At 34.4% G+C, this 18513-nt stretch overlaps 2 protein-coding genes across 9 annotated transcripts in view; one reads left to right on the forward strand and one right to left on the reverse strand.

Moving 5' to 3' along the window:
- The window catches only part of LOC125646421 (bridge-like lipid transfer protein family member 3B), a 50047-nt gene extending 43142 nt beyond the window's left edge, over positions 1–6905 (reverse strand). For 3 of the 4 annotated variants that reach the window (XM_048872685.2, XM_048872683.2, XM_048872682.2), the window contains exons 1-2: positions 6743–6905; positions 4851–5013 (exon numbers count right to left, since the gene is read on the reverse strand). In XM_048872685.2, coding sequence (XP_048728642.1) covers positions 4851–5013; positions 6743–6786 — 207 coding nt within the window. In that variant the 5' untranslated portion in view covers positions 6787–6905. The remainder of the gene's footprint in view (positions 1–4850; positions 5014–6742) is intronic. The other variant, XM_048872684.2, reaches the window with a different exon arrangement.
- Positions 6906–15014: 8109 nt separating this feature from the next.
- Positions 15015–18513, forward strand: part of LOC125646427 (uncharacterized) — a 7122-nt gene continuing 3623 nt past the window's right edge. The window contains exons 1-7 of one of the 5 annotated variants that reach the window (XM_056140590.1): positions 15015–15210; positions 15306–15470; positions 16199–16309; positions 16408–16438; positions 17037–17233; positions 17594–17665; positions 17879–17944. In XM_056140590.1, coding sequence (XP_055996565.1) covers positions 15323–15470; positions 16199–16309; positions 16408–16438; positions 17037–17233; positions 17594–17665; positions 17879–17944 — 625 coding nt within the window. In that variant the 5' untranslated portion in view covers positions 15015–15210; positions 15306–15322. Of the gene's footprint in view, positions 15569–16198; positions 16310–16407; positions 16439–17036; positions 17234–17593; positions 17666–17878; positions 17945–18513 lie in introns of all 5 variants that reach the window. The other 4 variants (XM_048872695.2, XM_048872698.1, XM_048872696.2 and 1 more) reach the window with 4 other exon arrangements.

Consider the following 18513-nt stretch of genomic DNA (forward strand, 5'->3'; position numbering starts at 1 on the left):
TATTCGTCCTCTAAGTCATTTTTACAAAATTTACATACTCTATTTTCTCTAAGTATATTGTTATGGCGGCCTGTTTCAATTTCAAGATTATGAGAGGATAGTCTAATTCGACAAATGTGTCTTTTATACATATTAGGTATAGGTTTACAAAGGTAATACTGTAACGAAAAGTGATCAATAACATGTTTGTAAATAATACACTTTGAAGAACAATTAATTTGTTCAACTAAACTTTGAACACACATATCAGTCAACCTCTGTTTTATAATAGGAAAGAAAAGTTTAGAAGTTGCATTCTCCTGATCACACCAAATATATCCTAACCCTATATCGTACAATTTTTGTTTGATGCAATAGGCCCAGTTTTGGGGTTTTTAATTTCTTAACAGAAAGTTTACTTATTTTTATATTTTGCATAAGCGCCTGGGTCATTAGGATATTGCACTATAACCTATTTGTAAACAATGGAGGAAACTCGAACCACGAATAAATATTTCTTTCCGAACTATGTTGTCTCTTTTAATATTTTTTCATGATTTAGGAAGCTTAACTACATGTGTCATTACCACAGAACACTAATTTATTGACGTTTTAAAAAATGTCTTATCCCACTGATTCATATATATTGTGAATCAGTGGGATAAGACATTTTTTAAAACATCGATAAATTAGATCGAAAAGAAATATTTATTTGTGGTTCGAATTTCCTCCATTGTTTACATATAGGTTATAGTGCAATATCCTTGACCCTGGATGTACCCTAACATTGAGGTAGTAGTTATTAAATCGGTATACGGACAGAAAGTCACAGGACAAAAAGTCAAAAAATCCGTAGGACAAAAAGTCACAGGACAATAAGTCACAATGATGACTTTTGATTAGATAGGATAAAACGTCACAGGACAAAACGTCACTGGACAAAACGTCACAAAAATGCTCACTAAAGTTGTTGTTGAGACACTAGATATTTCTTACAGTGGATGGGAGGTAGAAGGGAATACATGTCATCATTCTTATTGGTGTTTGTTTTACCACATTTAGCACTTTCAGTTCATTATTAGATGTTCATTATTAGATAATAAGAAAGGAAAAATCATTGACTTGTTTATATAGCAATTATCATATGACAGTTCACTTACTTCTTGTTTTGACAATAATCTGGAGTGAAAGGAAGCCAAGCATAATTCTGCTATCAGATTTTGTTTTGACAATCATTAATATGTGGTATACTAAACCAAATGATCATAAAGCTTATTTTTATTTTATCTCAATACAAAAAAATCTCATTTTAAAAATCAAAATAATATTTTGCAATAAATATGATAAAAGGAATAACAATTTTATAATTATTATCAAAATCTCATAGAAAATATAAATTTTGCATATATATTTTCTTAAACTTTACAAAAAGAACAGATATGTTTTTAAAAATATATAAAAAATCAATACTTTTTATTTTCTTATAAACGGTGACTTTTTGTCCTGTGACTTTGTCCTGTGACATTTTGTCCTACTTTCATAAAATTTCTTATTGTGACTTTTTGTCCATGGTCATTTTGTCTGTGAATTTTTTCTGTGACTTTTTGTCCTGTGACTTTCTGTCCTACATTCATTAAATCACCGAAAGTGTCAGAGTATTGTGTGTTTTGTATTCTCCACAGTAAATGGTAAATGAATTGCCCTTGCTACATGACTCTAGGGCCCATAAAAATCATCAAATACAAATTGTGCGAAGTCTCAGGCCTGATGAAAAACATTGAATCATTTTTTCCTACGCTGATGGAAGTATTTTTCTTACTTTACCAGCATATGTGTTATCACGTTTTAAAACAAACAAAACATCTAAATAACACTGATGATAAAGGATATGGTGCTTTAAAGCACTTCTGTGACTAAATTAAATCTAAAGTAGCAATTTTTATATATTGCAAGAAAACGTAAAATTCAGATCTTCACTGTAAAAGCATTTTAAAAATTAGGATCGTAACGCTTTAAATTAGCATCAGTCAGGAAAGCGGAAACAGATTTTTTCCTCTAGGCCTTGAGTGTCTTTGACAAGGCTGAACAAACACAGAGTAAATACGAACCCAAGCAATATAACTGCCTGTGATGTAAAGTGTTCAGGGAAATCACTGTCGTACCTGGTTGTTCAATTTCGTGAATTGATATTCAGAGTGCATTTCTTAACATATTGATACAAGTCTGTGATTTTGTTCAGCAAACTGTTTACTTTCGAAATTCTGCTTGCAACGTCACATGACCATAAATTGTTCACCATCTCAGACTTGGAGAATACATGATTAAATAGGAAATTTGCATTATCACTTTTTAATCCAACTGAGTCAAACTGCATAATTCAATGTCCTAATGAGAAATTTCACTTTTATCACAGCGTTACCAGCAGTAGAAGATGGGATAATATTGAACTTCTACAATGGACTGACAAATGCATTGAGGGTTCTTTGTTATGTTAAGAGTATGGCAATCTCAGTGTGAAAAAAAAAACCCACCTAAGACTTTCATTCTTTAAGGTATATATCCTCCAATTATTACATTCAAAGATATCAATAATACGGTATTCTATGAATAAAATGAAACAAAAAGTTTATCAAATATGAAGGGGTGTGCAAAACCATCACCCGACACCCAGGACTACTGTACCAATTCTAGAGATTGGGCAAGTGAAAATCAATGATGTATTAGTCTGTTGGCCTAATAAATATAAAATGAAAGTAAACACATAATTCATTGTACAACTATTTATTAATATTACCTTGACTGAGATTACGTACGACTTGACTTCGTTGCCAAATCGAGATATTCAATCTGCTTTTAACATATATGCATTGTGCATTGATAGCAAGAGTTGGTTCTGTGGCAAAACGTAAAAACCCTGGTGTTTCCAGGGATCCATGTTTGCTTTGCTCACAATTTTGTATTCTTTTATTTATTCTGAGATTGATCACTGTTCAGTATCTTCACCCTTTTCTTTTACTTTCACTTGACAATTACAAATAGAAAACATTTACTGGACATATACACTATACAGTGGACAAAACCACATGACCATTAATATGTTGTAGTAAAAAAAAAAAAGTATCCAAATATTGTGAAATCCAAAGGTCCAGGAAAAACTCACAACTTTCTTGAACTCAAAGTTTGTTCAGATTTTTATGTAGAAAGTATGGAAAACCACACAATATTGTATTAAAACTAAGCTGAGTCATTCACCATTAGACCAGAAACTATAAAACCATCTACATGATAAAAGTTACGAAACTCATCATTGTTTGCACATTTTATTTCAACTCCAATTTTAGGCTTTTTGTTACATTTCTCTCAAGTAGTCCATGAGCTAGTAGCTGATAATCTTGGACTACTAACTTCATTGCTGCCACTATCCCCTGGGCTATAGTTACTAAAAAATTTTAACTGCGCACTCCTGATGTGCATACAAAAATTACAGTTGTAGAAATATAAATGAAAATAAGTTTCAAAATACAGCCTGTCTTTTGAGATACTTTCTTTATGAAACAAGCTGATTGAGTGCTGACCATGTGGCTGTCTTATTAGCATACCACGTGCTATTTTCCCATCAACTATTGGATCTGTGCATATCTAACTACCCTTTAGTGTTTTACAAGTGATCTAGCTTAATGAATTTCGTCGGATAGGTCCTTATTCTTATATCTGCAGTCAATGAACTCGATTTCAAAACTTACTGATGCCATTGTTTTCTGCCCAACCATGTGTATGATTGGACTTAAAATTTTTGACCCATTCCTTTTGTCTAGGAGGAAATTAAGTAGTCTATGTTGCATATATTCTTTATATATCACCATTGTAGATACAATAATAATGCTAATTTGAAAACAAAAAACCTTGATTATTAGTACCATGTACTTTAATGATTCATATTAGGTGAAGGAACAATTAATGCTATCTACTGATGGGCAATCAATAAAAAAAAAAATCAATAATTGGATGCACCTTTTTGATTAATTAATCAAAAAATAATTGAATTTCATTTATTTCTAATTTATGGCATAAATACATTAAATTTACTTTATTTTATAACCTAAATATTATCTTACTAACTTAATTAGAATAAAATCTTTAGAAATTAGAAGTTAATAATCCCATACTTTCGATTGTGTTTTCCCAGGATAGAGATAAATCTCTCGACTTATGTTGTTGTTCTTATGGGATCCGGGTTAGAATAGGACCTCAGTACCCCTTGCTTGTTGTAAGAGGCAAAATCCGTGGCCCCGTGTCACAGCAAGTGTAGCATGATAAAGATCCCTCCCTGCTCATAGGCTGTAAGCACCGAGCATAGGTCTAAATTTTTCAGCCCTTCGCCGGCAATGGTAATGTTTCCATATGAATGAAAGATTTTCGAGAGGGACGTTAAACAATATTCAATCATTCAATCTTATTGGATGACTCAGCTTCGTGAACCATTTTCGTTTTTAGTTTAGTCATGACAGGAATATTCATATTTTCAACAACAAAAAAATACTAATGTTGGCGATTTTCAATTTTCAAAGTGATAATCGTTTATTCACATTGTTTCAGTTATAGCGACCGACAATTGAAAGTCGGCGATAATCGGCACATCACTAACACTACACTGACGTATTACTACACTGACGTATTTCCTCACTGGGATCGCATCTGGGCCTCCCATTCCAAAAGTATAACTAAACTGCTGTGGCGCGGGTCATTTAATAAAAATGGCTGTCACTTGTGTCCAAATCACAGATAACTGTTGAAAGTTCTTTCGCTAAATGTTGAACTAATGCAAACTAATACCAGAGATACTAAGTGTACAATAGTCCTAATACTGATACCTTTATTGAGAGCCTGTTGCAAACTGCTTTTGATAACTTCATCCATGTTGGTAATTCTAAAAGCTCCATCAGAACCACTTCGTCCAACTCCAGGTTAGATAGTTCACCCTCCCCTTTTAGTGTGCTCAAATTAATCTTATCTGGAGACATGTTCTTGGTGAACCTAAAAGAAAAATGAATGTACGGGATGATAAGTAACCAGTTTGTAAATCTGCACTTAAATATCAGCAATACATGTAAAGAAGTAGGTACAGTTTCTAAAGTCATTTGGCCCAAAATATCGATGATTTCACTTAGAGCCCAAACCCTGACATTCAAATAAGGAATGGATTAGCAAACCAAAAATCCGCTCAGTTTGATCATCAAAATGGTTTGTGTCATATGACGAGATCTAGAAGTTGGCATAAAATTGCAGAAATGCCATTTTCAATGAAAATATCCACAATTTCAGGTGGTTTTCCTTTCAGAAAACATACAGCGCATGCGTCGAGCAAATTCATATTGAGGTATGTTTTTCATCTTAAAATAATACACAATATATATCATTTTCATTTTGCTCAACAAATGCGCACATCTTTTCCTGAGCAATAATCTGTATGACATTTGACAGTTTTAAGGCTTATTTTGAAAAAAAGGCGGGAAATGTCTTATTCATGATGTCATAATACTATCCAATTAGGAATATCATTCTCCTTTTGTTGACATATTATACCTGGCATATATTTTACTTTCTTAAAACACTGATTAAGGTTAATTCCAGACACATTTTATAGAGAGAAAAAAATTGGGCCTTTTTATGCATACAATCGTACCTTGTTCTTTTCTTTAAATCTATTCACCTAGCTGGGTAGGCTAGCTCAGTAGGTTTATGTGCTGACTAATGATCTGTAGTTTGTGCAGGGATCCCCCTATTCTCTTTAGAGAAGTCGAGAGGCATAGCCTTCATCGACTTCTCTTCGCAAACATTCATGTTTTGATTCTGGAAAACGTGTAAATGCCGGCGTCGGTGACAGTTTATGCTTCAACCGACGTTTCGAGTCAGATGTGCCTGGATTTACGCAATAGACAAGTTGTTTTCAAACATTTAACAGTAATGCACAAAACTGACGCAAGGAAATTAACACTTACTTGCTTTTAATCCATTTTCAATTTCAACATGTCCCCTGTCCCGGGTTTACGTTAACTGGTCTTGGGAGCTGTCACAATAGGGTACCAGTTAAGGGAAAAGCAGGCTGACATAATCAGAGTTGTGATTTAAACCCGGGACAGGGACATATTGAAAATGGATTAAAAGCAAGTAAGTTTTGATTTCCTTGTGACGGTTTTGTGCATTGCTGTTAAATGTTTGAAAACAACTTGTCTATTGCGTAAATCAAGGCACATCTGAGTCGAAACATCGGTCGAAGCATAAACCGTCACCGACGCCGGCATTTACACGTTTTCCAGAATCAAAACATGAATGCTTGCGAAGAGAAGTCGATGAAGGCTATGCCTCTTGACTTCTCTAAAGAGAATAGGACCCCCCCCCCCCCCTCCCCAAGATTACGTTCTACTAAAACTACATTTTTTTCCCACTAAATGAGGTAAATTTGAAAGTGTTCAATTTCAAAATAGTATTGTACATATCATCCACTTTCCATCCATATCAGATTTATCTGGTGTGTCTTTCAGCTTTAATTTCCGAAGTTGAATCATTCCTTTGTTCAAGTTATTTCCTACAAACAGCTTAATATTTTTGCTTTAAAATCACAGCAATAGGGGAACATATCAAATAGACAGCCAAAATCAATCACTCCAACAAATTGTTACGAATAACGTATTCGAGAAAATTCGAACTTTCTCTAGATCTGCACTATTAATGCCATTCTTCGTACAACTGAAGTTGCACTTACTTGGACAAGTGTTTCAGAAGCTGGTTCTTGATTATAGACGCCATTTCTGTTGTTCACATTCCTTTCTTTCCGACTACACAATTAAATACCGAACAAGAGCCTTCATCCGTCTCCACCTAGTTTGTTTCATCCGTAACTCAACGCCATTATTTTGGATTCTCCCTTCTATCAATGCAAAAAAAAATAATAGTAATAGAAAAATAAACACTTCGTTTGTTTATGACCATCAAATAGTTCTATTTAGAAAAAACGTTTCCCAAAAATACACACCTTTTCTCAAAGGAAGCAAGACGATACTAAAAGAACATATGAGGTATGTACTTTTATTTTAATCGATATAAGCAGCTATTACACTACATGGCGCGGATCAAAGTGTTAAATTTAACCATTTAGCAACTAGGCCTAAACAAAAAAGTCAAGTTTCATCTGATCCCCCCCCCCCCCCCCCCCCCATACACAATCAAGTGCAGGATCAGGATTTGTCTGAAGAAGGCTAAATTTCACGAAAATTTCAAGTTTCAATTAAAATCATTGATGTTTTCTACACAATGAGTAAAATAATGAAATCCGACAAAGAAATATTAAAATGATATAATACCTTGACAATATTGATATATCAGTAGAACCATTTTAGACTATTTTCGTTTTTCGTTAGAATTCGCATATTACATTATTTAGGATAAACTTGATCACAGGCACCTGAAGTATGGATACTAATATCCCCCCCCCCCCCCCCCCCCCCCCCCCCACACACACACACTTTTTGATTTTGTTTTATTTGTATGTTGTTTTTCGCGGCAATAATTTTTCCGAATTGTGTGGATTCCCTGTCTATTTCATTCAATTTCGATTGTGTAATCGTGATTCGTTTCACGCTTGTTGTAAGCTATAGGGATTGGCCTTATGTACACTGAATACATGATGTAAAAAATTTATTATATCGGTATACATTGTGGAAGACTGATCTCTAAACATGCAAGATTTCATCCTGACACTTACAAATGGCGTGAAACGATTACATAACTCGAAATTGAGATGAGATAGACAGGGAATCCACACATTTCGAAGAAATTATCGCCGCAAAAAAAAAAAAAAAAAAAATATGAAAGGTCTTTTAATCATAAAAGCAGGTGAGACTCTTCGGGTCTATAGTTCAACTTCACCTACAATTTAAAACAATGATGATCGAAAAGAGTAAAAAAAAAAAAGAATAAAAGTTAATCATTTGCATCTATTCATCTTATTTTTTGCAAAATGTGGAAAAGAAAATCTAAGACAACATCTGGGAATTATGGGTCTTTCGTGTCTTTCTATTCTTATATTTAATAGATTGTGAGAACTTATTTTCTCATTGAATTATAACGATTTTACTTTCGATTTTGAATAAACGCAAAATTTCATGTTATTCAAAGTAAAATCTTTATAACGTTGCAAAAAGGTAACTAATATCAGTGTTATATATATATTATATATATATATATATATATATATATATATATATATATACACAGGTATTTGAAATTATCTTCCACTGATCTTTGACGGGTTTTTAATGATATTTTGGGATGAATTGTTGTATGACTTAATTGTGAAAATCTTTATATATGTCTATTTCATATTTAGTTTTGTTGTATAATTTATATAAGAAAAACATGATTTATTACTCAACTGGAATGAAACTCAAATTTAAGTTCAATCTTACTGATTGAAGATACACTGTATATGACTCATATCAATATCTGCTTATTTGGAAATCGGGGGTATAGATAACGTGTACCTGTATCTGATACAATACATGCCTATCACTATGTCTATATACTGGTATAATTATTCTCTTTAGAGAAGTGGATAGACATAGGGCCTCTATCCATTGATGCCTGTCCACTTCTCTAAAGAGAATAGCGTGCTCATTCCAATCGGTATTGTACATGCACGCGATCCAATCGTTTCGCGTTTCGCGATATCAGGAGCGGCGCATCAACGTTCAAAGTCCAAGTGTCGTAAAGACGACTAAAAAAGTACAGAAAATTTGAATAGTATATGGTAATTCAAGGGCTATAACTCTGCTGAAAGTAAGTCAATGGAAGATGAAATTAAACTACAACAGTGGTAAAAGTACCAGAACGATTAAAATTTTCACTTAATTTTCATGCAAAATCTTGGTAAATATAATAATTATTCTGTTCACGATACTGATAAGCTTGAAAAAGTACAATTACGTGCAGCTAGAATTGTTACTGGTCTTCCTATTTTTGCATCTAGAGAATCCCTTTATTTAGAAACAGGCTGGCAAACTTTAAAAAGTAGACGGTATATTGCAAAAATGACTACCATGTTTAAAGTTTGCAATGGTAGCGCCCCTGATTATTTAAATGAAATTATTCCACATAAACATGAAAATATATCCCTTTATAATACTAGAAACAATGATAAGTTTTACATTCCAAAATGCAGATTAGAGTTATTCAAAAAATCATTTGTACCTGACTCTGTAAAACAGTGGAATTTATTAAATGTAGAAGCCAGAGATGCCATCTCACTCAATTCATTCCGCAAAAATATAACAGACATTACAAGACCACCATCATATTACTCTTTTGGAAAACGATATACATGTATCAACATTATTCATACAAAGCTAAGATACAACTGTATACTTAATTATGATCTTTATAAATTAAATATTACAAATTCTCCGTTTTGTACATGTGGACATATTAATGAAGATGTATACCATCTCTTTTTTGCTTGTAAAAATTACTCCAGGGCTAGAAATGATCTTTTTAATCGCCTTTTCATGCTTGACTTGGTTAATATTGATACAAAATTGTTATTATGCGGTGATGTCAATTTACCTCTGCAAACTAATATAACTATTTTTTCAGTTGTTCAAAAATTTATAGAAGAAACTTGTAGATTTGTTTAATCATTGTACATTTTACCTGTTAATTATTACCTTGCATGACATATTGTAATATTTTAGGAGAGGGACTTGTAAGTTGTCAGAACTTGTTCCCAATCCTTTTGATTTCATCAATAAAATATGTTCAAAACAATACTGTTGTAGCGATTGTGGGCGTATTTTAGGATCTGATTTTAAGGTAAGGTTTGCGACATTTTGACACGTAGCGAACAAAGTCATGTTGCATATCAGTATGTTCAGTAGGAATTTATCTTTTAAAAATTTACTTTTTAAAAAAACTTCCCCGTGTAGTTTTTTGACCAGATGGGCTTATTTTTGTGATGTTTTACATTTTCGGGATCTTTTTACAAAAGGGAATACTAGTAATATAAAAGCTACACGAGACAAACTCATGGGGTAAAAAGCTGGTGGAATTTTTAAAAAGGGTACTATCTATAAGATTAATATACTAAATGGAAGAAAAAACGTTATTTTAAAACACAAAAAATAGTACTTTTTATATCTTAAATAAAATTTAAATCGGTTGTCATGGCAACAAAAAATACATGTTGAGCAGCTTTACAAGGTCTACGTCAGAGAAATTTCACCTTAAACATAATATTTGGACCATAAACATTTAAAAAAGCACATAGAATTACTACCCACCGGGCTTTGTTTCCATGGTAACAGATTAAAAAGAATTACATTGTATTTCATTTATGCGATTTGTCACTTTGTTTTATAATTGTACAACTTTTGAAGAGTGCATTGGGCATTTTCATGAATAAGATACAATTCCAGCCCAAAAATGATAAATGATATTTATATTTAATTGTCAAGTATTTTAGTATCACATTTATTAGAAATTAAGATGTTGAGTTTTATTTTCTGAATAAAATACAATATTTTCAATATCCCGGCGGGTTTTCCACGGTCCTGCTTCGTCATAAATTCATTGTTACATTAGCCCGAACCTGTCTTATATATACTACATCTTTGAAATAAATTCCCTCTTCTTGTTCCATTGCTTGATATTTGTTTACATAGTTGAACATACAACGGCAACCTTCGCGACAATATAAAGCCCGGTCAGTGGTGAATCTAAAGGGGGGGGGGGGGGGGGGGGGTTGGGGGGTTGGGGGGGGGGTTAGCGTAATAAATCTGTTTTGTGTCGACGTTATGCAGATGTTCCTCACTCAAAATTAAGACTATGTTAAGATATACTAGAGAAGACCTTTTTTATTCTTACATGATCATACCAGTCGCGTTTTCTACATTTCAAAGTTCATGCGATAAATCGCACTATCAGCGCAAGTAGATGCCATAGCATTGAAATAAAAAGTGGATGTCATAGCATTGAAATAAAAAGTGCATGTAATTAGAGAGCATTGTCAGGTTTATTTTAAAAAATGCTTGGGAATAAAAATTCCTATCATCGTTAATGTCGAACCTTGTCTTTGAGGATACTAATCACAAACAATGATTGATTATAACAGCATCAAAATAAATCCTGCTTTCCCTAGAAAGATTCGCAGAGATTACATGGTCACAACATAATTTTAATGAAATTAACCGTAGCGCATACTACATATGTATATATAAAAAATTGTAGACTTTTATAATATCAAAGAAAATAATTTATAAATGATCATTTGAGAAACATTAATATTATTTTGTCATGAAATTTACACATACTCCGCTTGACACTGACAGCGGTAGTAGATAACAAGTAAATATTATGTCATTCTCCCTCGAAACATCTATGATGTGACGCATTTTTTTCATTACAATAGAAATGAAAAATATACGATACAAATGGAAAATGTCAAATATTGCAACATTTGACCTACCGTAGTATATATCATCTTCGCAAGCCTATCCCATTTGGTCTAGACGTACAGGGCCGTAAATTACATGGAGGCGGAGGAGGCAGCTGCCTCCTCCAACTTTTGAGCCAAAAAAAATTAAAATTTAACGTTCATTGGAATTTATGTTGTTTCCAATAACTAAGAACATGATACCTCCCTTAAAAAGCATTCCAAATCTTTCTTTTAGAATGAGTTAGTCAAGTAACATCTTAGAAGGCCCTAGAATCAAGGATTTTGCACGAAACGTGTTCAGTGTGCCCCCAGACCCCCGCCTAATTTCCTGCCTCCTCCAAATTGAAGGTTAATTTACGGCCCTGGACGTAGTGTTGGTTTTTTAAAATTTGTGATACAATGTAGATTCTAATATCTTCCTGATATCGGACATGCAGATTGGGTCACAGGTGCTGCACGTTACGTCACATTTTCCCTACGATTTCTCCCAGTGCCCAAAAGATGTAGCTATGAAACAAAGCGTAAACTTGATACATAACTCATCAAAATAATTCTAACCCCCCACCCCCACCAAAATTTGTAGATACAGAAATAACAACGGGAAACTGAAGTCCTTTTAAATCACGGATATCGTAGTTTATAACTTTAACACGACAAGAATTGATTTAAAAATAAACTTTCTTGCAGATATCCCTTCGTGATACTTCATATCTTTAGATTAATTCAATGTGTTCTTAATTTTACAATACAACCTTGTCAGTAAAAACATGAGCCTGGATTCTATGAGTTGTCCTCATGTTTTGTTTTTTTCTGAAATAAGTCTTTCCAAAAGTTTTGAAGCATTGCTAATGATGTAAATCCGTCAATCAAGAAAAAAAACACCCCATGTCATAATGATAATTTATTGTATATTTTCTTCCTCATTTTAAAAGAAATTCGGTGGGTTTTTTTAACTAAAAAGGGGTATTGTTATCACTACAAATATTTATTTACTGCGATATATCTATATCTTTATGGGTAGTTTTCAGAGTGGTCACAATAAGTACAGATACAAACTAATGCTATGTTCAAAAGTTGTGTACATGTATGAAAGAGAGAAAGACGAGGGAGCTAGTGAGGAGAAAGAGAATGGGTGGGGCGAGGGGGAACGGGTTGGGGGGGGGGGGAGCAGTGAATACCTGTTCCTCCCCTCCCCCTTTCCCTTTATATCATGCGATCTAGAAATGTAGAACAGTTCCCCTGGTGAAACCACAAGTTAGTCACCAGAGTCTTTCGTCTCCCCTCATCTCTGTATTGCGCTTTATAGTTGGCAGAAAGGAAAAAGATACAAATATGTCCACTTTTTTCATAAAAAGAGAAAATAAATCCGGAAAAAAATGTACATTTTTATGGGGGAAAAATACCATCAAAATAAGATAAGGTTAGCGTCAAGATATAAAGTCCTTTAGGGGTCAAAGAAGTTCATCCCACGCATAGTCCTTGTCCTTTTACATAAACACGACTTTCACCCTAAAATGGAATCAGGCTCTAACCTTGACCTTTCACCTCACTAATTTTTTAATAATTAAGAAAAATCAGCAAATATCACCCGTTGGTAAAGCCACATTTGATTATATAAATGCTAATGTTATTATTGTATATTGTTATTTAATTCTGTTTCCGTAAACTTAAAAGCGTTAACATGGTTTAACATACATGTACAAGTATGGTGAATATTATTTTCAGGATTAAGACGATCGTAAAAGCTGCATGCTAGTACTTAAAACAATATACGTAATTAAGCGCGGATCTAAGAAATCTGATTTTAATTAGATTGGTACTTGGGACATAGATGTAGTCACGATCGAAGTGTAAAACGGAAAAAAGACAGCAAAATACTGTACAGGAAGACTCAGACATACTTTTTTAATGTACACATGATACACCTTTTTTAAAACCTCGAAAAAAGCGGATTTTGGTGGTGGATTTTATTTATATAATCTATTATTCGGACACAAATCATGCAAAACTTCAATTTATTATTCGGGAACAAATAATACAAAATTTCAATATCTGACAACCGAGCCCCTGTGCTTACCACCTGGCATTGCCAACGCCAAATCACTTGCGAGTTTTAGATCTCAAGTAGTTTCATACCAACCATGTTTTTCATCGGATTTTGACTTTTTATCATGCGCACACACAAAAACTGGCAGAATCCTCTTCACACAAAGTTAACCAGTATACTGAAGAACATTCGGGGGGTGGGTGGGGGGTGGGGGTGGAGATCGCAGCTGTAAATAAAACATGCATATCGTACATGTACACTGTAGGTTAATATTTTGCAAATTGACGCCTGCTGTACAAGTTGCGGAGATCCTAAGCATTTTCGGTGTACTGAATGCATGTAAATCCAAAGCCGTCACCATAAAGAGAAATATACAGTGTGCATCTTGTTTGGTGATTTTTAAATTGACTGAATAAATCAATAATTTTGAAATCGTCCATCACCTATCCTTAGGCACGTACAATCAGGCCTGCCCTCCTGTTATTTTGATAATGATGATTATTTAAGATATATCGAGTTACTCCCCCCCCCCAACTCTAGACTTAAAGTAGTAGTGATTGAGAGGAAGGTAAGCTTAAAAATAACAACTAATTTTTTTTTCTCGAATTGCGAGCTCCTGCCCCCTCCAAACGATTTAAGAAAATTAAAATTAACTCGGGTGGGTGTGTGATGATTTTGACCCCCCCCCCTCCCGCGATTTAGGATTTTGAAGATCGGGAAACCTTTCTTTTCTGCTTGACAAGATTATTTGACAACCTAATATACAATTTCTCTTCCCTCTCCCGCTTGATGATTTTGAATAGTGGAATGTGATACTACAAGTCAATCTCATTGCACTGTACACATTTACTTTGTTTTACACTTGTAAGCTGTCTTGGTTACTGGGTGTACAAGACCAACAGTCTGGTACAATAATTTATTACCAGACTGTCAACAGACACTGTCCCTTGGTGCCCCTGTAATCAAGTCCACAATTCATACTTTCTTTAACTCTTCGTACAATTGTATTCATTTATATCATTATTCTATTCTAACCTCCTTGCTTTAGCATAAAACATTAAGAACAACTGGATCCTGCATGTACATGTGTATTATACTTGCATACTGTACTTACTAAACTATAGTCATACTGATTTGATTACGATTTTATATGTATTCACGCACCACTACCATTATCCGCTGTCTCTGAAACTGGCACTGTCCTTAGATGTGGGAAGTAGTTGGGTTATCGTATTGTATATATCATGTTGTTGATTCAAATCTTGTCTGCAATTAGTATTTCATTCATAATTATAGATATGTGCAGTACAGAAGTGTGAACTCGGACAGTATTAGTACTTCTGAATGATTGTTATTTATTTTCATTGTTATAATTAATTGCTTGTTAACCTGTACATGTGTGCCCCCGAGGGCCTTTGATTGGTGAAAATAATGTAACTTGTAACGCCCCACTCCCCGCTTTGAAATGTACGTGCTTGATCCTTCCAACTACACACACACACCCAGTCTGGTGTTTAAATCAAGAACATTGCTGTATTTAGACGACACGATATCTGATTCATAGCAATTAATATTGAATATTTTAAAAGACCGATTTGTTGGGGGATCTCCAATACAGCCTGACTGCCTGTGCCTAAAAATAACGATAGCATTAGTACAGATTTATAATTATAGGAATCATAAATACTGGACTTCGGGAGTGAGTGATAGTTTCAAGGTTATTCATAAATGCGTGAGACAGCGTGTTGTTTATTTTACTAGGATGATAAGATAAATGTAAACGCTTCTCCCCAGGTGCAACTGAACACAACATGGCTTCCGTCGTGTGTCCCCAAAACCAAAACCAATGGAAAGAACGATCAAAACATTGTGTTTCCAACGAGCAGAGTTACCATTGTGTACGGGACGAATACGGAAATTATGTCGATGCATGTGTGGGACCGATATGGATTCAACCAGGTAATAATCCTCGTATTACATACTTCTACTATATAGGTGAACATTCTTGCCGAACAGTAGGGCGTGACCAGGTATATACGAGGCTGATAGTCCACACAGTAAGTTATTAATTTGACAGATTTGCAATGTATTCATTTTGGCTGTTTATAAGCATGTATTGACTTGCTATCTCATGACACGTGTGCAAATAATGGGATTGTATGTACTTTTTATCTTTATTGAATTCTTCAGTTTCCGCCCTGTTTATACACCGAGTCATAAATAAAACGCAGTTTATGACCCCAAGGTGCATGGGCCGTGTTTTCTTTGCTCTGTCTCACCGTTGTGGGACGATTTCGTACAATGAAATTATACAAATGTTCAATAATTTCAGTTATACTTAAAAGCGCCCCCCTCCCTTATCCACGAACAATAAACGTAATCTGCTCTATAACTGTGTGCAGAATGATAGGAATGGCAAATATTTTAATAGTTTTTGATATACAGTGAAAATTGCATACATTAAACTTTGAATGTCATGACATAAAATTGTGTAAATTTTAAGTGGAAGTAGGCATGGACTAATTAACTATTTGCTGATTTCATCTTGTCAAATAAGTGTAATGCTGGAATCTTTACTCCAGTGTAACTCCACTGTGTTATTTTCTGAGCAACTGTGTTAAACGTGCTATATTTATGTCGGTATATTTCCCTGTCACTAATAATCTGATGAAACAACATTTTTACAGGGAACTGTCCCGTCTTTAACAGTGAAGAGCACCGTTTGGAATCTGTCGTCTGCCAGTCATCCGAGGGCACGTGCCCCAATGGCATGTACAAATCTAATCAAGTCTTCAACTGTACGTTTCCCTCTTACTTGTAAAAGAACTTTAATTTTGGTAACGCCAACCGTGATTTGAGGATCCACATTGTTCTGTGTATTTTTTCTTTCTTTCAGACTCTGCTTGTACAATGAATTCCCAACAAAGGTAAGGGTGTCATTATGCCATGTTTGATTGTCTGCGCCCGCGCGCATACGCACGCATCCACCCACACTTGGATATAGCACATTTTAGCGTACAATTTGCTCATTTCATACATGGTTCATACATTTAAGTGCAAATATTTACATGTAACTTATTTGGTGCAAGCACATTTATACAGAAGTCAAGGTTTAAAAGATTGAGTGTGCTGGTTTCTTCTTGAGTGTGTGCGTGGGGATGTGGGGTGTGGAGGGGGTCAGATCACGTTATATACAGAATGACATTAATTGCATACGAATTTACAGCTCGGTACATGGTATAATCATGCAATGATCACATAAAATACATGTACTGTTATTCTTATCGATTGCTGTGTTGTGTTACAAATACACACACATATACGTCACGGAAGTATTCGTACGCTGTACTGCCGTCCTAACGGTGCAGAAAATACTTTTGCCTTTTCGAAGTTTGTCTGAAATTACATTATGTAAATTTCTCATGATTTGTCGACCGTGTTTTACAACAGTCCAATATTTAAAATAACTTTAACAAATCAAATCAGGCAATACCGTTTCTATTTTTTGAATTATCACATTTACAGGCCAACGTCCATTGCTGATTCTGTTGCCATGAACAACCAATCCACAACGACCGTGCCAAGGTCTTTGGAAGAGTCCACTTCCTGTGGACCAGCGTGTATGGGCATAGCTGTTGCAGTGCCTATAGTGGTCATCTTACTGGTGGTTGCTGTCGTGTTCTTTATTATCAGGAGGAGGGCGGCATCTAGGGGTGAAAATAGTAAGTTCAATCTTTCTCTTTCTCTCTCTCTGAAATCCTGTGAAATCTGATATTCTGAACATTTTCTGTTCTAAGAATCTTTCCCTTTCTCTCACAGAATTCCTAAGTCGAATTTAACCCAACTGGTTTCATTTCAAACCATCAAGAGTTTCTCTCTTTAACCTACCTACCAACTGACCATATACTTACTATCATCTTGTGGTTTTCAATAAATTACATTTTATATCATTCTTGTTGTTTGGAAGCCACATGTCATTATCTCATTATCATCTAATTGAAAGACCATTTCATTCTGCAGCAGAGGATGATTGTATATGTAGTACTTCGTTATAAATTCGTAAGAATCATCATTTATTGCAGAGGAAAGTCTCCCAAGAATTTTCCAAAGACTCACCAAAGATAAAAAGCAGGAAGACACCCACATTCAGCTAGGTATAGTATCTTTGAATGTCGTCACTCGGAATGGGGTGTGTTCGATTAGCTAACCTAAGTACACCTTGAGTGCTGAGGGATAACTGTCTTCTTATATTTGTGGCTTTATGCCCCCCCCCCCTTACAATGGGAATAACAATATAAGCTTAAGGAAGTAAATAAGTTCATAATTGTTTCATAATTACTGGTATTTATCTTGTCTGACATTGACAGAAAATGAGGAACAAGGGAAGAAACTTTTGGAGAACAAACTAGGCGAGCCAGACATGATCAAGCCAGGTAATTCATTATCTTCACTTTTTTCATGTTCTATATTTCTACATTTGAGAACTGTTGAATAACGAACTTGTGCCCTATTTTGTCTCATGATGTGTCTTGCACTTTTTTTGGTCTCATTTGACATGGCAACATGTTATAAACCTGTTTTTTATGCGACATGTTGTATAGTTGTTTTGTATAATGTGACATGTTGTACAGTTGTTTTGTGTGATGTGACATGTTGTACAGTTGTTTTGTATAATGTGGCATGTTGTACAGTTGTTTTGTGTGATGTGACATGTTGTATAGTTGTTTTGTATAATGTGACATGTTGTACAGTTGTTTTGTGTGATGTGACATGTTGTACAGTTGTTTTGTGTGATGTGATATGTTGTACAGTTGTTTTGTGTGATGTGATATGTTGTACAGTTGTTTTGTGTGATGTGACATGTTGTACAGTTGTTTTGTGTAATGTGACATGTTGTACAGTTGTTTTGTGTGATGTAACATGTTGTACAGTTGTTTTGTATAATGTGACATGTTGTACAGTTGTTTTGTGTGATGTGACATGTTGTACAGTTGTTTTGTGT

Source organism: Ostrea edulis, chromosome 6 (assembly GCF_947568905.1).
Source record: "Ostrea edulis chromosome 6, xbOstEdul1.1, whole genome shotgun sequence".
In the NCBI taxonomy this organism is placed as follows: domain Eukaryota; kingdom Metazoa; phylum Mollusca; class Bivalvia; order Ostreida; family Ostreidae; genus Ostrea; species Ostrea edulis.